The 21,325-nt window shown below is 34.0% G+C and overlaps 2 protein-coding genes, 1 long non-coding RNA gene and 1 pseudogene across 3 annotated transcripts; 3 read left to right on the forward strand and 1 right to left on the reverse strand.

Annotated features, from left to right (window-relative positions):
* The first annotated feature begins 5,417 nt into the window (after positions 1-5,417).
* LOC142505656 (putative WRKY transcription factor 53) lies at positions 5,418-7,986 on the forward strand. The gene is made up of 3 exons (XM_075618737.1): positions 5,418-6,155; positions 6,259-6,387; positions 7,192-7,986. The coding sequence occupies exons 1-3, from the start codon at positions 5,845-5,847 to the stop codon at positions 7,793-7,795; spliced, it is 1,044 nt and encodes a 347-aa protein (XP_075474852.1). The 5' UTR covers positions 5,418-5,844; the 3' UTR covers positions 7,796-7,986.
* A 2,665-nt stretch (positions 7,987-10,651) lies between these two features.
* Positions 10,652-12,417, reverse strand: LOC142506125 (hydroquinone glucosyltransferase-like; annotated as a pseudogene).
* A 158-nt stretch (positions 12,418-12,575) lies between these two features.
* On the forward strand, positions 12,576-13,862 carry LOC142505468 (uncharacterized). The gene is made up of 2 exons (XR_012804424.1): positions 12,576-12,719; positions 13,697-13,862. It is a non-coding gene; the product is annotated as an uncharacterized LOC142505468 (long non-coding RNA).
* Positions 13,863-17,964: 4,102 nt separating this feature from the next.
* Positions 17,965-21,053, forward strand: LOC142506127 (exosome complex component RRP41 homolog). The gene is made up of 11 exons (XM_075619279.1): positions 17,965-18,076; positions 18,167-18,213; positions 18,375-18,435; positions 18,975-19,013; positions 19,099-19,166; positions 19,676-19,754; positions 19,852-19,888; positions 19,956-20,072; positions 20,200-20,285; positions 20,639-20,728; positions 20,809-21,053. The coding sequence occupies exons 1-11, from the start codon at positions 18,023-18,025 to the stop codon at positions 20,854-20,856; spliced, it is 726 nt and encodes a 241-aa protein (XP_075475394.1). The 5' UTR covers positions 17,965-18,022; the 3' UTR covers positions 20,857-21,053.
* The last annotated feature ends 272 nt before the right edge of the window (positions 21,054-21,325 follow it).

The raw sequence follows: 21,325 nt of genomic DNA on the forward strand, positions 1-21,325 counted from the left end.
TGGCAAAACTCGAATTCATTGCTCTTGATATCACGGAAAAAAATTATATGCCATGGACTCTCGATGTATAAATGCATCTTGAGTCATTGGGTCTAAATGAGACCATAAAAGAAAATGGCATATCGACATCCCAAGAAAAGGCAAAAGCCATGATATTTTTGCGTTGGCATCCTATGGCTTTGTGGAAGGGATTAAAAGAAAGATTCGAACAAATGAATTTAGTGAGAAATCATCAGGCACGACCCACTGGTTCAACAGCATTTCCTGAAGTAAATGTCGTAAGCAAAAATGAATTTAAATCTGGAAACCAAAATCAAAGTTATAAACAAGATTTTGGTCGAGGACGAAATCGAGGTCGTGGTCGTGGATGTGGACGTGGAAGTGGTCGTGGTCGTGGTCGTGGTCGCGGCCGTGGTTTTGAAAATAATCGAGATAGTTACTTTTATAACTCATCTCAAAAGAACGTCCCAAACCATCCACAGAAAAGGCATCATGAAAATATGAGTGTTAATGAGAATCACTCAAAAAGATATGAAAGTTCTTGTTTTAGATGTGGTACTCTAGGACATTGGTCCCGTATTTGTCGAGCCCCTGAGTATCTTTGTAAACTTTATAAAGAATCATTAAAGGGGAAAGAAAAGGAGACCAACTTCACTGAACAAAGTGAACCTTTGAGTGATTCAACTCATTTTGATGTTGGAGATTTTCTGATTGATTTCTCAGACAATGATCAATTTGCTGGTGGAATAAATATGTAAAATATTTTATGTACCCATATGATAATGTTTTATTGTGTGCTATATTTTTGCATTTTATTGTCAGTAATTTTATTTCATTGCATATATTTTTTGAAGTTGAAATATGGAAAATACTATGAGCAAAGCTGAAGTTTGCATACCCGATAGTGGTACAACGCACACTATCCTCCGAGATAAAAGATATTTCTTGGAACTAAAACCAACAAAAACAAGGGTGAATACAATATCAGGTCCTGTAGACTTGATTAAAGAATGTGGTAAAGCACAATTTTTGTTACCTAATGGTACAAAATTTTTTATCAATGATGCTTTATATTCACCACAATCGAAAAGATATTTGTTGAGTTTTAATGATATATATTCTCATGGGTATGATACTCAAACAATGAATGAAGGGAATAAGAAATATATGTGTCTTATCACATATAAATCAGGAAAGAAATATGTGATTGAAAAACTACCAATGCTCCCTACTGGATTGCATTATACACATATAAGTCCGATTGAATCAAACATGGTAGTTGATAATTCTTCAATATTAACCAATTGACATGATCGATTGGGACATCCTGGTTCAACAATGATGCGAAGAATTATAGAAAATACACATGGCCATCCGCTGAAAGACCAGAAGATCTTTCAGAATAATAAGTTTCAATGTAAAGCATGTTCTCTTGGAAAACTTATTATAAGACCATCACCAGCCAAAATCCAAACTGAATCATCAATGTTTCTTGAACATATTCAGGGTGATATTTGTGGACCAATCCATCCACCATGTGGACCATTCAGATACTTTATGGTATTGATTGATGCCTCCAGCAGATGGTCACATGTATGTTTATTGTCAACTCGAAATGTTGCATTTGCAAGATTACTTGCTCAAATAATAAAATTGAGGAATCAATTTCCCGATTATACAATCAAGAAAATTAGACTTGATAATGCTGGTGAATTTACTTCCCAAACTTTCAATGATTATTGTATGTCTATGGGAATCATTGTTGAGCATCATGTTGCTCATGTACATACACAGAATGGATTGGCTGAATCATTGATTAAACGTCTGCAAATGATTGCTAGACCAATGATTATGAAAACAAAGCTCCCTATTTCTATATGGGGACATGCAATTTTACGCTGCTTCATTAATTCGCATCAGACCAAGTGCATATCATAAATACTCCCCATTGCAGCTTGCATTTGGTAAAGAACCAGACATTTCTCATCTGAGAATTTTTGGATGTATGGTGTATGTGCCTATTGCACCACCGCAACGAAAGAAAATGGGACCTCAAAGAAAGGTTGGAATTTATATCGGTTATGATAGTCCATCAATCATTCGATATCTTGAACCTCAGACAGGCGACGTGTTCACAGCACGTTTTGCTGATTGTCATTTTAATGAGGAAATCTTCCCAATGTTAGGGGGAGAACAGAAACATACCGAAAAGGAAATTACATGGCATGTATCATCATTGTTACATCTGGATCCAAGAACAAAACAATGTGAAAAAGATGTACAACAAATTGTACACTTGCAAAGAATAGCCAATCAAATACCAGATGCATTTGCTGACACAAAAGGGGTAACTAAATCATATATACATGCTGCAAATGCCCCTGCTCGAATTGAAATTCCAAAGAAACAAATTGAAGATACTCATAATGTCATTAAACGCCTGAAGCGTGGAAGGCCAGTCGGTTCCAAGGATAAAAATCCTCGAAAAAGAAAATTTATAGAGAAACACGATGATCACAAAATAAAGAATGATGTTCCTGAAGAAACACATGATGATCACAAAATAGAGAATGGTGTTCCTGAAGAAACACATGATGATGAAAATATTCTGTCAGAACCACAAACTGACGAGAATCATGAAATCTCTATCAATTACATTAATACTGGAAAAATATGGAACCTGAAAAGATATAGAAGAAATTGATGATATATTTTCTTATAATGTGGCAATCGACGTCATAAATGATAACGAAGATCATGAACCAAAATCTTTTGGTGAATGTAAAAATCGGCAGGATTGGATAAAATGGAAAGAAGACATCCAGGTTGAATTGGATTCGCTAAATAAACGTAATGTTTTTGGACCTATAGTCCTTACACCTGAAGGTGTAAAACCTGTTGGATACAAATGGGTTTTTATTCGAAAGCGAAATGAGAAAAATGAAATAGTGAGATATAAAGCTCGACTTGTTGCACAAGGTTTTTCTCAAATGCCTGGAATTGATTATGAAGAAACGTATTCTCCCGTGATGGATGCAATTACGTTTCGGTATTTGATTAGCTTGGCGGTATCTGAAAATTTAGAAATGCGTCTTATGGATGTTATTACAGCTTACTTATATGGATCACTTGATAGTAATATATATATGAAAATCCCTGAAGGATTTAAGATGCCTGAAGCACAAAGTTCAAAACACATGGAATGTTATTCTGTGAAATTACAAAGATCATTATATGGGTTAAAGCAATCAGGTCGAATGTGGTATAATCGACTAAGTGATCACTTGATGAAAAAGGGATATGTAAATAATTCAATATGCCCTTGTGTTTTCATTAAGAAAACAACATCCGGATGCGTAATTATTGCTGTATATGTTGATGATTTAAACATCATTGGAACGAATAAGAAAATTCAAGAAGTTGTGTCATACTTGAATGAAGAATTTGAAATGAAGGATCTTGGAAAAACCAAGTATTGTCTGGGTTTACAAATTGAACAAAAAGAATGTGGAATGTTTGTTCACCAGACAAATTATACAGAAAAGATCCTTAAACGTTTTAATATGGATAAATCAAATCCTTTAAGTACTCCAATGGTTGTTAGATCATTAAACATAGAAAAGGATCCATTCCGACCATGTGAAGAAGATGAAGATATTCTTGGTCCAGAAGTACCATATCTAAGTGCTATCGGTGCCCTTATGTATCTTACAAATTGTACAAGGCCTGATATATTTTTTGCCGTAAATTTGTTGGCAAGATTTAGCACATATCCAACAAAGAGACACTCGAACGGAATTAAACATATATTCCGTTATCTACGAAGAACGACAGACTTGGGACTTTTGTATTCAAAATATGCTAATCCAAGTATAATTGGTTATGCCGATGCTGGATACTTATCTGATCCACACAAAGCACGTTCCCAAACTGGATATGTTTTGACTCGTGGAGGCACTGCAATTTCTTGGCGTTCACAGAAACAAACGCTCGTAACAACTTCATCAAATCATGCCGAGATTATTGCACTACATGAAGCAAGTCGTGAATGTGTGTGGTTAAAATCAATGACCCAACATATCCAAATCTCATGCGGATTATCATTCGACGAGAAGCCTGTGATACTATATGAAGATAATGTTGCATGTGTTGCTCAAATGAAAGAATGATACATAAAAAGCGACAGAACTAAACATATTCCTCCTAAGTTCTTCGCATTCACCAAGGAGCTTGAGAAGAATAAATTTATTGATGTTCGTCACATTCAATCAAGTGAAAACTCATCAGATCTCTTCACAAAGGCACTTCCTACGTCAATATTCAGAAAGCACATATATAATATTGGGATGCGCAATCTACGAAATTTGTGAAGAATTGTTCGTGTCAACATGAGGGGGAGTTTACGTGACTGCACTCTTTTTCCCTTGCTATGGTTTTTATCCCAATGGGTTTTTCCTAGTAAGGTTTTTAACGAGGCAGTATAAAAACACGTAATGAAGACAATCATTATGATCATCATCACAAGGGGGAGTGTTGAAAAATATATTTAAAATGAGTGTATTGAATATTTGAATGTTGAATATTTGAATGTTGAAAATAAGAGTTGTAAATATTGAAAATTAGTGTGTGATGATGTAGGTAATGATGTATTTTATTTTTGGATTATTTGTAAAGATTTCCTATAAATAGATCTCTCATTTGTGAAGAAAATCACTAATTGAGTAGAGAGAAAAATATTATAAAGTGTGTAGTTTGGTAAATTTTGAGAGTTTGAGATTTTTATTTTTTACCATAAATTTTTATTTTTTCACAACATGTATATGTATGTATATATTATTATTTTTTTTGTAAGAAACAAACTTGGCAAATGATTGATGATTTGTTGAATAGAAAACTCAATTTCATCACTGTTTTTTTGACCGGCTCACACCAAAGAAAGGATAGTTTGAAAAAAAAGACTAGTGCATCTAGAAGGACTCCTTTTGTTTTCTACTTCCAACTACATATTTGTTGGGGGGTTTTTTTTTACCAAATTTAAAAGAAAATTCAAAGTAGGTGGATAACAACTTAGTTGAAGTAATTTTCTATTTATCCAACCATTCCAGACACACATGTGGAAAAGGATTTCACACCTCTATCTATTGAAGAATTTCTTGCCATGAATTAAAAAAAAAAAAAAAGGAAGATTGAAACACAATTATTGACGAGTTTATGTATTCTAAAGTTTCATATTTTTAAAGATGGTGTGTGAAATGTGTGCTTTTTCAAGTACTAGAGCATTTAGTGGTGGTGTAATGGCTCTCTGAAATGGTTAAGTATGTGGTGAACTAGCCAACCCCTTTTATCTTTAAAAAAATATCGTCTTTTTCCCCGACTTTTCTTCTTTAAGTGTCCCCCCTCTCCTTTCCTCACTCCTTCGTCACTAAGAATCCATTTGGCTGTTTCGGATCACAACGATATTTTCTTCTTTCAGAATAAATATTTAGAGAAATTGAATTAGCTTACACCATCTCCCATCCAACGGTCCTAGTCGCTAGACATTTAATAAACTGTACCTTTTGTCTCATTCTTGATCATGTTATATAAAGTGGCTTCCGTGTTATATTTTTCTGCCATTTTTGAGCACAAAAGCTAGTGATCTCTACTATACTATGATCCAAGTTATCTTGAAGTTTCTTGCGCGCAACTTTCCATTTTTCGTGCCAGGATTTCAGTTTGAAGGCCGCATTTTCTGAATTTGACATGATTTTGATTCAAGATACTTGAATCCCTTCAAACCAAGCTGTAGATATTCTTCACTACTAGCAAATTTTCACCAAACCCTTTGATTTTCTTGGATTTCAGATGGAAGAAGTCTGTTCTAGGAGCCAAAATACTCTAGTAGGGCTGATGCAAGGCAGGGAGTTTGTAAATCAGCTGAAACTTCTGCTTCAACCGTCCAACTCAACCGAGAAATATGAATTTTTTGTGGAGAAAATAGAATCTTCTTTTGATAATGCTATAGCCCTGGTAAATGCTTTTCTTGAACATGGAACCCCTTCTCATACTATTGGGAATACGTCCGAGTCACCCCATCTTCTTGAGAACAGTTCGAAAAGTGAAGGGTCGGACCCGGACTATAAGGACCAAACCCATAAATGTGTTTCCAAGAAAAGGTACCTTCTTTAAGCCTATTTCTTGTTGGTGGATTTTTTTTAAAAATAAACTGGGATTTATCTTACTTTTTTATGTGTTAATTAATAATTTTGCCTTTTACAGGAAGATGACCCGAAAATGGAATGATGTAGTGCGTGTGTGCTCTGGGGCAGGGATTGAAAGTCATCTAAATGATGGATATAGTTGGAGAAAATATGGGCAGAAAGTTATTTTAAACACTGATCATCCAAGGTCACCAAATGTTTTCAATCTTAACTTGATTGGTGCTAATTAGTTTCATAAATCACTGGTTCTTGGATTGTCGTTAACTCTAGCAACTTTTTGGATATTTTTTGGGACTTTTGGATTGATATCATCTGCATCTGGATTCAATCTTTTGAATGTGATTTATTACGCTAATCAAGATCTTATTTTGAGATGCTGAACTTATGAGGAGAGAGAAAATGGTGTCTTTTGGTTGGGTTTTTTGACTTGGATGCATTAAAAATAGTTTGGTAGATTTTCTGAATTCTCAATATCTTCAGGTAGTTGTCATCAATTCTTTCGTCTGACACTTCGTACTAACTACTACCAACCCTTGTTACTTGGCCATTTGCTTTATGCTTATATGTGTCAATATTGATACCAATCACTCAAGGAAAATATGGGTGTTAGATAATAAATATTGGCCCCTTAGGAGAGACTGTTATTCATGTGCAAGTCCTTTGCACACAACGTGAGAATACTCACTTTGACCGCTTCTATTTTTTTTCATTTCTTCACGATTTTACTTGTATTGTTTAACATGAGCCGGTACGTAAAAACTTGGAAGTATTTTGGGATTCGGGTTTTGAGTATTTGAATAGGAAGCCATGTTCCTTAACTGTTAGGACTACATACTAATGGTTGCAGCCAGCCCTTGTAAGTTCTGACTAAAAAAGACACCTACAGTAAATGTCTCAGCATAATGTGGTCTAAAGAATTTTTCTTACCAATTTTTTGATTTAGCCAAAATGATCAGTGTTGGTTTCTAACCGAAGGGTGTTTCAATTGCAGGGCATACTATCGTTGCACCTATCTAAACACTCAACGGTGTTTGGCGAAAAAACATGTTCAACGAACCGATGATGACCCTTCAATCTTCGAAGTTGTGTATAAAGGGAAACACAGCTGTGTTCAAGAAACTGTGAAGCAGAACAAAGGAAACTTGGTGTTCAGCAGTGATACAAGGCCAGGTCTTAAAGTTGAAACTCGAGAACTCGATGCAACAGATGGTGCTATGGCCAATTTTCGTACATTTTCTTTTCCCTCAACCCCTGTTGAATCCGAAATCTCAGGGGATACTCTCTTGTTTTTTGATCTATCGAAGGAAGCCAACTTCATCGGGAGCTACTATTCAACCCCGTTTCTATCCCCGGCAACATCCGAATCATGTTTCTCATTGTCACAAGACCAGGTGAATGGCTTTGTGATCGGCGACAATTTGTGTTCTGAAACAGAGTTTACTGAGATAATCTCCAGTGCAACAACATCAACATTTGAAGACATAGATTTGTCGATTGATCGAGTGGAGGACTTCGATACTAAGTTCCTCGATGCCTTTGATAACCTTCTGTTAGATTTGGAGCCACATTTCGACTGCCGACTTGAAAGGCATTGATATATATATATATATATATATATATATATATATATATATATATATATATATATAATGTGGTTGATTAGCATGAGTTGAGTGAGCTTCCTTTCGTTTGGACAAGTATTCTAAAATGTTTTTTTGTGTTTTAGAAGGAAAAAAATTTAAAATATGTATTTGGATAAGGTATTTCTAAAATGTTTTGAAAAATATTTTTAAAAAAGTGTTATTAAGTATATTTTTTAAATAATAATTTATCAGTGATTTTTTTTATTTTATTTTTTTAGAAATGAAGGTATGGAAATCATAACATATTATTATTTAGTTGAAAATAATTTTTATATAATAATTGTCAAAAGTTACGTTTGTTTTTAAACAACTTTTAAAAACATTTTTAAAAATTGCGCACCCGAGCCGGCGAAATGTTTTTGAATTTTATATTCAATGATTAGTTATATCTTTGGAGTACGGATAAAATATTTTCATAAAAAAATACTAGGTTTTTGAATTCTATATTCAACAATAAGTAACGGGCTATTAATCATGTCCGACAACGGTGAGAAATTAAGATTAGTTTCTTATCTGATCTTCAGAATGATAAAAATTTGTGTGAGACGATTCACTGAGTTTTATTTTATGAGACGGATCTCTTATTTGGGTCATCCATGAAAAAGTATTACTTTTTATGTTAAAAGTGTTATTTTTTATTGTGAATATCATTGGGGTTGACCCGTCTCACAGATAAAGATTCATGAGACCGTCTCATAATAGACCTACTCCTTAAAAAATTGTGAATATCTCAACGTAAATTTATTTGAAACGACATAATGGATCAAAAATGGATTTGTCAATATTCTAAAAAAATTAAAAATATTAATATATGTAACAAATTAATTGAAACAAACCGATCCTAAAAATTTCATAAATAAAAATTGAAATTAAATACGCGGGAAAAAAGAAAGAAATGAAAACCACGAGGCACGTGTTAATCAATATCCAACATCACTTAAAAGTGGCCCAAAATGTTGATATTGGGCATTGCACATGATTTATAATCGGCCCATTTCAAATGGTCCAACCCAAGCTATTAATTTAAAATAAAATTTGAATAGAAGAAAATCCAAAATTAAGGCAAATATCAGGGGTGTAATGAATTAATAAAAACACAAAAACTCATATCATATCAAAATATTAATTTTCAATTTAGATATAAATTAAATTAACTCGTCTCACGAATATAGATTTGTGATACCGTTTCATACTCTAAAATAAATCATGTTAGATGTGCGATTTTTCATATCTAATAGATAAATGACACATCATCAATGTTCTTATAAGAAAATTTGATCGAAGAAAATCATTCTTATAAAAATATAATATTTAAGAATATTGTTTGTGACTATAAAATCTGACCAAGATTAATTCTGGTATCACACAATTTGATTATCTCTAAAATAATTAGTATAGTGATATATATTATTGCTTTTGAACTTATCAATTGCTTTGAGATTCCCCATAGATCACGGCAAAGATTTCATGATAATAAAAATAATAATATGATAATAATGCTAGCTATAATTAATTATTACAATATATATATATATATATACATATTATATATATATAATATGACCATGTTGGGGAAAACCAAATCGAACGAATAAGATAATATACAATATATAAATAATAATAATTTTGGATTCTGATCAAGAAATTCATGATTATGACATGATTTTTAGGTGGATTTTTCTAATATTTCCAGAAAGACACGACTATGTTCAATCAATTGTAGTTTGCCTAATACCACTAATTTCTTTATTAAAGAGATCATTAATATGGATTTTTAGGTCATAAGAATTTGAAATGATTACCAAATTGACTTGGGTTTTCATAATCAACTCAAAGATATTATGACATGGAAAATATTTGACATCTTAGGTTATTGACTTTTTAACTTGTAATAATTCAAATTTTCTAGAAATAAAATCAAGAATATACTTTCGTGGTTTTTTCAACGAATTTTTACTTCATTTAGAGGGTGGCCAACATTGTTCATTCTTACCTTATATGATGAATGAAGTTTCATGATAAATGATAATCATATGTTAATAGTCACCTTTGTAGTTCAGAAAAAATGATAAACTCAAATTGCTGCGTATGATTTCACTGCATTTGATGATAATACCTAACTTGCAAAACGCTTTCAACATAGTCGTCTTATATTGAGAATTCTTGGTTCAGCTCTCTCCTATGATTTTCCCCTCAACACATGCTCATCTTTTATTTTCTTGATGTTTTTTTTTTAAATTATAACCGGTTATGTTTGGTTGGGATAAGTTGATGTATATGATTTCAATAATTGATCAATCTCATCAAATATTCAGTTGAAATGTTATATTATTATCAATGGTCACATCAATCAAATTATTAAATATAAAATTCACAATATTATTTTTCATATATTTCTTTCGTTTATATTTATTGAGAATTGAAATGATTGAAAATTATAATTCTATTTTTATTTCAAATTTAATCAATCAACCAAACACAATATTGATTCAATTTTATTATCTATTCCACATTACTCAAATTTTTTATAATCACGATATTATTTATCTGAGCCAAAAACTTACGTGAGACAGTCTCACGGATCGTATTTTGTGAGACGGATATCTTATTTGAGTCATTCATAAAAAAATATTATCTTTTATGTTAAAAATATTATATTTTATCGTAATTATCGGTAGAGTTGATCCATCTCATATATAAATATTAAAGATTAATGAGATCGTCGTGCTCTTTTATCTGAACCGTCATGTTGGCCCAAGTAAACAGACTCTAGAAATCTTTTTTTTATAAAAAAATTGCACTGACCAATAAATGAATAAACAGAAATACCAATTATTCTATCGCACGAGAATATCTCTAAAATGCCAAGAAATCTTCCACGCACAAATTTATACACATAAATCTGCTCGAGAAACACTTTGGGACTTACACCATCCAACATGATAATCAAGATGATGCATGAGTCTTCCATTTGTTAACCACTTGAGCGAGGGACCTTGTGGAAGAACCATCTTGGCTGAGCACTCTAGCCGCGGCATCTTTGAGATCCCTCATCCGATTTCGGATCCCTTTGCCCTCCTCTCCCTCCACCAGATTCGTGACCACGTTCTTTATATCCAATCGCCCCACGAGTTCATTCTCGCCAACTTCAGGCCGCAACGCCACCTTGACATCTTCGTTCAGCAACACCGCATTCATCCTCTGCTCCGCGTACAGCGGCCACGCGATTAGGGGCACCCCGCTTACGACACTCTCCAGAGTCGAATTCCATCCGCAGTGCGACAGAAACCCGCAGATCGAACTGTGTGCCAAGATTTGAGCTTGTGGAGCCCATAATGGCACCACCAATCCTTGATTATTGGTCCTTTCCACGAACCCTTGTGGCAAATAAGCCAAAGGGTCACTTGTGTCCTGAATCTTGAAATACGCGGCATTAGCAGTCGTGTCGTTCGGGCATCTGATCACCCACAAAAATCTTTGCTCACTCAACTCCAGTCCTAGTGCCATTTCGATTAACTGGTCGTGTGAAAGCGTTCCCCCACTACCTAATGAGATAAACAGCACTGAATTGTTTGGCTGCTGATCCAACCATTTCAAGCATTTTGATGAATCTGGATCCTCGGATTTGAGTTTGAACCCATTTGAACCAAAGGTCCGATGGGGTGGATGGAAGGTTTTGATCCACGTCCATTTTCTTGCAGGGTTTTGATCGTAACAGGCTCCAGTTCGTTGAACGTGTTCACCATTAAACCCTCCGCCATCGAATACCTTTTCGAGTGATGCAGAATCCATCTATAAGCTTCGTTTTTCCTGTCCTGGAGTGGGGCCACCAGTTCACGTCCATGAATGGGTACGCATCCTGGGATCTGCAACTTCTCAGACACTTCCCAGTACTCACACGACACCGTTTCATCAAGCTTGGGCAAGTGCAATATAAGCGACAAAAGCATGGCGGTAGAGGGAAAGAACATATAGGGCGGGATGCCGAGTTCCGCCGCTACATCAAACCCATCTGTACCGAAAAGATCAACCACAAAAGCGGAGAATTTCTTACTATCATGCAAGGCTTTAACGGCGTCGCGAAGTGACGGGAGGGAGCGTGTGATGGTGAGTGAAATAATCGTTTCAATCCAGGTGTCCGGTCCCAAATCGTCGAAACATACAGGTGGCAGAAGAACGTATTCTATAGATGAAGGAAGATCGGAAAGAAAGGATTTCTGAGCTTTAGAGAGAGGGCCATCTGTGGGGACGAAGAAAGTGGAGAGGATACCGTATTGGCGGAAGAGGGTCTTGGAGAATTCGACTAAAGGAATAAGATGGCCCATGCCTGGGGTCGGAAGAATGGCTATGTGGGTCTTTTTTGTGTCCGCCATGGATGACAATTGAGGTAGCCTCTGCAGCAAGGTCGACAAATTATAGGAAACGGAGTACTTCAAAAGGTAGAGAAAACTATTATATAGTCGTTTTTCTTGTTTTGTTGGATTGGACGTGAAAAACTATTATTTGTGGATTTGGACATACTCTTGTTCCTTGTTTGGATTTCGTTTTTTCACTTCTTTGACGACGTCAATGCATATGTCAGTACTACGTCTGCCACTCTTTTTATTTTTTTTTTAAGGAGCGGGTCTCGGATCCTAATATTGAGACGGATCAATCCTACCGATATTCACAATAAAAAGTAATACTCTTAGCAACAAAAGTAATTAATGCATGTGGCCTGTGGGTATTAAAATTGAAATTTGGTGGCCGACGAAATTGGAACTATGCACTTGTATAAATGATATACAGAAAATGGAGTCTGCGCACTGGCCTGACTTATATTATCGACGGAATCGTCGGGACCGTTATCGTCGCTGATCTCCTCTTAATCGGAAACGTAAGATTTAGGATCCATTTTTTGTTAATTTTAGTGAGTTTATTTTCTCCATTTTCCTTTGTTTTTAATTGCTGAATCGTGATGTTTTCCTTGAGTTTCCACGAAGAAATTACGTCTGAAGCTCTAAAATTTTATGTTCTACACAAATCCCTACCGGATCTGAAGGATAGAATCGGAATTTCTCGAAAGGATGTGGTTTAGGTTTTTATCCCGAAATCGTTAATTAATATTGGAGACTTTTTTCTGTTCTTAATTAATTGATCGACTCATAATGTGTAGGGAACATGTTTGATTCATTTTGCCAACGTATGATCAAAGGATTAACCCCAGCTTCATGGAAAAGCTAAGAAATGTTTCGATCAATCACTTCCTTGTTTGGATGATACATCCATCACCCATAGAACAGCGTCGATCCCCCTCTCTATATACGTGTTTCAGTTACTTATATTTAGCTTTGGGTTTGCCTACCCATCACTCCCTTGATATTTCTTCGCAGGAATAGAAAATGTATTGGTCCTATCTAAAATTTATATGGCACATGTCTGGTTTGATGAAGAACCTTAAATTCTGTTGCAGTTTAATCATAGGTTTGTGGATTCATTTATTTGAGAAGGATTTAATGGACATCCACCATAATTACGATGGAAATTGAATAACTCGATATGGACTTGATTTGAAATTCACTTCAATTTTTTCCATCCAAATACGGCCAAATCCATCCATTCAAGCACAACATTTTGGTGTTATTTTAATATTACTGGTTTTTTTTTTCCCTAACAATGACGAATCAGTTATCTCAAGCTTTTAATGTCAAGGAATTTTATGTTTCCAGCATGTATCTCCCTGGTAACATCAAATCTAATGTCACTCGTTGATATCCTTTTAGGGGTCCATCCTTTAAGCTGTCTGGTTATTGAACTAACTTCATTTGTGGCCTTTTATTGATCTGATTCTAGTTTTATAAAATGATTATGCAGGATTGGTTTCGCAAGACTGTTCAGAAGAAGCAAGAAACATCAAGTTCTGCCAAGTAAAGACAGATGAATATGTGCTGGTTCAATGTGATATGAGTTTGTTAGAGTTTTTGTGTGTTGAGTTTTTGACAAACAACAATTGAACAACACAATCCATGTGGATTTCATATCTCGGTTCTTTCTGCTTTTGTGGTGGAATAGTCCTCACGCTTTATCAAATATAAATAAATATTAAAAATTTCAATAATTAAACATTTATTTGTAAAATTAATTAATTTTTATGTTTAAATATATAATTATTAAATTAATAAAATAAGTATTAAGTTATTATTTATATATTATTAATACTTATTAAAAACAATAATTTTTTTAAAAAAATAAAAAATGCAACAAAAAAGGGAGTGCTAAATCGGTGTGAAATTTATCACCCTCTTAGGTCATCTTCAATATTTCAACATCAAAAACTATTTTGATGCAAATTTTACATTAAAATAATGTGATTTTTGCACCAAATACAATATCAATCTCCAATTATTTAATTCAAATCTTACACCAAAAAAAAATATTCTCGAAATATTCTTTTTATTTTATATATTAATTATTATATTTTATTTAATATATTTTAAATTATGACTAATATTTATATTATATAATCAATATTATATTATTAATAAATTTAAATAATATTTATAGTTTTTAATATAACTATTTGTAATAAAAAATAAAAAAAATAAATTTATAATAAAAAACAAAAAAAAAAAAAAAAAATGCATACCTCGGCGCCAAATTTGTCGCAGAGGAAGGACGATGCACTATTTTAGCACAATAGCGCAGTCTTCATTGGAAGACAAAATGTTGCACCAAAATACAGCATTGGAGATGCTCTTAAAGATGAGAAATGTTGTGCTAAGCATAAGAGATGGCTTTAATGATAGTCTCACAAATATAGAGACAAATAGTCTTGTATGTTAAATACAAAAAAATCTAATGTTTTGTAGAATAATAGGATAAATGGTATGTTGAAAAATACAAAAAACTATATACTACAAGATTAAAATCTGTTAGCATGAACGTTTGAAGAAAAAAAATCATATGGATTTGTTCTTTATCGACGGTGTTGTTGTGCTTTGATCAAAGGTAAGTGAAAATGAAGACTAGGGAGCGTACATGATATATCAAAAGAGACTGAAAGTTATCATGAGATGTTGATGTATGTTATTAGTTGTACCTTGGAAGATAATTTATACCATGTAAAGTAGGTTGGCAAAAAATTTGAAAACGTTGATCCAATTCAAATCTCGCCTCATTTCTGTTCCGAAAAACCCCGAGACGCATTTTTTTCAACTCAATTTTTCAGGATTTTATCGTCTCGATTAATGTCGAGAAATAGATCAAGAAAATATCTGAATCGATTATTTTAATATTTTTTTATAATTTTATTAACAAATTTATCATCATTTTGTGTCATTCAGATTAAATTTAGATGCGCGAAAGAAATACAATACATTGTTGAGGTCCATAACTTTCGGGATATCCTATCCTTACCCGATGGGATCCCGAATATTCTGGTCTCGATATTATTTTGTGTACGAGATCATAGGAAAAAAAAATTATAGATTTTTATTCGAACCAGAATGGAGTGGAGGGTCACTGGACAAGTTTTTATCATAGCGAAAATTGAGCAGAGGGTTACAGGACAGGTCGACCCTATCTCACCACTAATGTAATGAAACAAGCCAATAACAAAGTATTTTTTCAAAAAAAGCAGCAAGAAAAACATCGCATGAGCTAGTCCAGGACCAACGAAGAAATCAATCAAATCATCAAAAACAAAAGTACGTGATCTAACATAAACTGCAAGTGCTCACAATTAACCTGCAAAAACTTCTAATCGCTATTTTACAATCAATCAAAAATCTAACCATGAAAAAAAACCCCAATACGGAAATTGAAAGTGATAACGCTTTGATTCTCCATCCTCAAACCCATTTTCTTTCCCCCGACACTTGCACAGTTGCACCTGTCCCTGATTAAACATATTTTGATCTGAAGAGGTAAAACAAGATCCAACAATACAATCAAATAGCAAAAAAATTCGACCAGATCTAGTTATATATTCCATGGAATAAGAGTAAAATCAATTGCAAATTCACACCTGCGGTGATACCACGTAAGATCCGTCAGAACACAGTGGAACAAACTGTATTCTTTCAAATTCACAGCGGTCTCCGATTCAGTTGATGCAAGGCGGGAACATGATCTTCGCAATTGTACGCCAATTTCACACATACGCATCGTATTCACACAGTATACGGTTTAAGAGTACGAATTGTTCAATTCAACGCCGCACGCAAAGCACGTTCCCGACCTGCACCAAGCGAACTAGAGGCCGCCGCAAGTGCAAATTTTAGATACGTAATGTTGTAAACATAGCTAGGATGGAGAAATATAGATCTGAGAGAAGTAGCTAGTGAGTGAGATACAGAGGTATGAAGGCAGCAGGTGGCTGGCAATATATAAATGAAATTGACGGTGGATATGCAGCCACGTGTTCGTTGAACGACGGCCGATCGGGGGAAAAGAGAATAAAGTGCCTGAGAATTGGTGCTGCATTTCAGTTAAATTACGGGGGGAACCACTGGCCTGGGGTAAAGTTTGAGCACGTGGAGCGTTATGCGACGAATGGGAGAAGACAAAGTTGTTTATTCTTCACTATCATCAAGTGGGAATAGTATAGCATCTTTTTTTGTTTTTTTAACATCATACGTACCTTTCATAAAAAAAATGTTGAAATATCTCGTTTCTTACAACACAATTTTCCCTCAACGAAAAGTTTAACGTATTTGTTGGTCTCACGTACGATAACTCGAAATAATAATACAAAAATAAAGAATAAATTATATATCGAGATTTACATAGAAAACCCTCAGAAAATTATTAAGTTAAGAACCACGGGTAAGATGAAAAGAATTATACTATAATATTTTATGATGTACAACCAATCACTGTGTTTTCAAGGAATACATGTACTTTCTTAATACATGAGAACAATACGCCTAACAAATATTATAGAATTAAGCACTCAAATGCTATAAGATAAAATAAACACTCGATAATTGAATGATTTTAAAGAGCCGTTATTGCAATATTCCACTGAATTTTCTCGTCGACCTCCATAAATGTTGTCTGTCATAAATGTTACATGCCACCTCCATAATTTCGTCGATAATACTATCAGTTAATAGTTCATCTGATACTCATATTACGTTTTTTTTCAAATTCCAACGAGTTAAGTCAAACATTAAGAAATACCATAAATTTCTCTTTCGTTATTTTGATCTTCTGTCCAAGCCAGGATCACATCTAACATGAATGAATATAGACCATATACAACATGGACATGGCTTAAGAGATCTTCCAAGTGCAACAAGAAGCCTTTTATTGTATAAAATTAAATGAAGTTAACTACACGGATCCTCCCATTTTATTAAGCTCTATCATCTATCTAACATATTAGCATCTGTATGTTATCTTGTCTTAGAATCTCTAACATAGTCTTTTTCAGTTTTTGCTCTCTCTTCTTCAATAATAGACGCGCTCTCAACTTTATTTTGAATATTGTTATTTTTTATTTTGCATACTTATTTTTAACATCTTCGTCTATATGATTATCATCTTTTAATCCGTATAACACAACAGATCAAACAATCCTTTTAAAGATTAAAATAATAGAAGTTTTTTTTGGATATATATTGGCCACTATATGGTTTCAGGAGGGAGCTATCTTATGACTAAGCATATATGTAATTTCCCGGATTTTGGAAAATTGTTTTACATAGAAGAGTTGTACTTCTTCGTTTACAACCTCTAAAGTCACCCTAGAATTCAATTAAGGGAATAGATGAACATGATATGTCAATGTAGTGATCAGTGTTTTAAAAATCCCCGCCTAGGACCGTTGGACCGCCCCGATTTTAGGCTAGTCGAAACTTATAGGCGCCACCATATTTGTTAATTAATGATTTTTTTAATAATAATATCATATAATTGATAAGTAGTAAATTTAAACAGTTTTTTAATATAATAACACAATTTGTCATAAAAATTCAAACACAAAAAAAACATCAATTATAACTATATTATTAAATTTATAAATAGATTTCTAGTTTTTATTTTTATTTTTATAATGATAATTAAATTATTTAATGTGATTTGGGCCGTGAACTAATCCTGGTCCATTTATACTGGGTCAAAACCTTAGTTCAGTTGAGGCCCAGCAAAATTAATCACCACCACCAGCAAGCGCTCGGCCGTTCTCTCCCAATCAACATGGAGTACGTAAACCCTGAAGGCCTCCGCTTAGATGGTCGACGCCCCATGGAGGTTTCTCACCTTTTCAATATTATTTTTTATTATTCATGAAAGATTAACTTCGTTGGTTCATGACTGAATCTATCTTCTTCGCAACCTCAGATGAGGCAGCTTCGTGCAGAAATTGGTGTAGTTTCAAAAGCTGATGGGTAATATTTCAGACCTTTAGTTACCTTGCACACGTAAACGTAATCAAGTGTGTGTTTGACTGAAGCATAAGTAAATTTGTCGTGTGGATGAGATTAATTCCACTCATTTGGGGCTGAATTCAAGTGGGTTTATTTAATATTAAGAATATTTTGCTTTGCAGGTCCGCTTCTTTCGAGATGGGAAATACCAGAGTCCTAGCTGCGGTTTATGGTCCTAGAGAGGTGCATTCTTTTATCTTTATATTGAATATTTATGTTCTTATCGATTTGATTAACAACTGTTTTGCACTGGCAGGCTCTTGAAATTTTTTTTCATACTTATTTTTTGAGAGCTGTGATTATTAACCTTTGACTTTGGATCATTAGTTTTTAGGAATATGCATTGTGGATTATAAATTTCTTTTGTAGATTATAAATTTCTTTTGTAGATGATGCACAGAGATTAAGTGCATTTTTTGTTAAACTCAAAAAAGTACAAGCCCGTTTTGCTGTAATTTCTTGCAGAGTCTTTGTTAATTTTCGTAGTAAAAGTAAACATCTCAACATACTCTCATTGTCCGTTGAGCCCAGCTTGATGGATTTTCTTTTTTCTGTCCCTCCATTCGTGCAACAGGAAAAATGGAAAACCAGGAGGAAAAGAGACTATTTTGTTTAATGCAGCTACTTTTTTTATTTCGATGTAGTTGCAAATGTGGGGCTTTACAATATTATGTTTTTTTGATTTTATGTAAACATGAAATTATCTGCCAATCATTTTTCAGGTCCAAAATAGGAGCCAACAGATCAATGATAAGGCATTGGTAATTTACCTTTGCATACGCTATTTGTATTTACAAGTTCTCTTTCTGGCCCATTGATCTTATTTTTATGTCATGCAATTTCCAGGTACGATGCGAGTATAGCATGGCTAATTTCAGTACTGGAGATAGGATGAGAAAACCAAAGGGTGACAGGTAAGCAGCTCTTCTAACTAATTTCTTGGGATGGTATAGTTACCATGAACTTTGGATTATCAAGTTTTCCCATGGTTGAATATGTGGTGAGCAGATTGCATTGTTATATCCATCTATAACTATTGGCATATTTATCCAATCCTTTGTCCTATAATGCTAAGATTCGTGAATGGATTTCTCTTGAAACTGATTTGAATTGTTTGTGAAGACATGAACTGAGTCAATTGTTTGTGAAGACATGATGAACTGAGTCAATTTAATTTTTCTCAACTGCAAACACAATTTCATAATTTCTTCTAGTATTGTACCTGTTTTTTGTTTGATGGCGCTGTTAAGAGGAGTGGAACTTTAAATCCACCTCCCACCGCATGTTTTGAGGGGTTTACCGTGTCAATGTAAATGGTTCATAGCTTTTAGGACTTTAAATCTGAGATCCCACCAGTGACTCAGCGACAATGAAGGGTCAGTTATCAATGTTCGTTTGGAATAAAATTTAATGTAACACGCAGGCGATCAACAGAGATATCCTTGGTTATTCGTCAGACAATGGAAGCATGCATATTGACCCACCTAATGCCTCGTTCCCAGGTTCTCTTCCTACCTAATGGGACTGTTACCTCAAGGGCTCTTTAGTCTCTTTTTCTCTTCTATTAGAAATAAATATAATCATACCTTACCTTTTCAGATAGATATTTTTGTTCAAGTTCTCCAAGCAGATGGAGGTAAGATGAGATGTTTTTCGATATTATTAGTAATTACCTGCATGAGCCTGACTTATATAGTCTCCAGGAACAAGATCAGCGTGCATAAATGCTGCAACCTTGGCACTTGCTGATGCTGGTATCCCAATGTGTGATCTTGTTACCTCCTGTAGTTCTGGATACCTGAACAGCACTCCTCTTCTTGGTAAGTAGACTAGCCCCTTTTCAACTTAAGTTTTCAGTCTCATGTACCACCTTGTGTTTGTTCATATAATTTATGATATTATTATATGTGGGGCATGATGATATTTAAGTGTTTTTAAATTATACAGATTTAAATTATGTGGAAGATAGTGCCGGTGGACCTGATGTTACTGTCGGCATTCTGCCAAAGTTAGATAAAGTGACCCTTCTCCAGGTAATTTTTCCAGCACACAAAACTTCAGTTTTGAAAACTATTGTCATGCATTTCTGGATTATTGTGGGACTCTAATTTTTCACACTTCTACCATTTGGGAAGCAACAAGTGTTCTAACTAGAGACACGATAGAAACTTATGCTTGAGCTGGTGCATGGTTGGAACTATTTTAGTATATCGTTAACTATAACTTTTGGTAACATGGAATGATGGAAAGCATTAGGTTCCTATTTACCTTACACATGGTTTTTATTAGTCTGGATTTGACTGTATGATCTTTGATACTCCATTCTTCGGTTTGTTTCTGGTTCTCATTGTCAAAATCCTTAGAGCTGTAATGTTTTTATATGCAGATGGATTCCAAATTACCAATCGATACTTTTGATAATGTCATGCAACTGGCAATTGAAGGCTGTAAAGCAGTGGCAAATTACATTCGAGAAGTAAGGCTGTTAAGGTTTAGTTCCCTTCCTCACCACTCATGCGATAAATCTTGTGATTTTCTATTGATTACTTTTGGCAGGTATTGTTGGAACACACCAAGGGATTAGAGTTACGCCGGGGTGTATAGCTAACAACCAGCAAAAGGGATTATTGTTGGTCCAACTTTTACCCTATATGTGATTGCATTTAATGATTTTTTTAAATATAAAATTATCAGTGATCCATTTTGCCAAAGTTGAAGCTTGGAAAATCGTAGTTCAAACTGTCAACTTCCGCTATCTTTGGATACAAAAGTGTCCTCATATGTCTTTTTCTTAAATTTTGTGGAAAAATATATTTATTTTCCATACTGTGTCTTAATCATTGTTCTATACTCTTTATTTTAATCATTGTTTTAGATTATCTATTTTGTTTCACCTTTTTACAAAAATCTACATCAGATAAAATTTATTAGATAACATTATATATATAACTCGTAAACACAACCATTAGTTTTGCTTATAAAATCTATATCGAGTATGTAACTGAAAAAGGTCATTTTCAATTATGATTTTTAAACAGGAGAGGAAAAATATGAAAAGATGGTGTAGTTCTTA

The sequence above is a fragment of the Primulina tabacum genome, chromosome 10 (genome assembly GCF_025594145.1).
Source record: "Primulina tabacum isolate GXHZ01 chromosome 10, ASM2559414v2, whole genome shotgun sequence".
Classification (NCBI taxonomy): domain Eukaryota; kingdom Viridiplantae; phylum Streptophyta; class Magnoliopsida; order Lamiales; family Gesneriaceae; genus Primulina; species Primulina tabacum.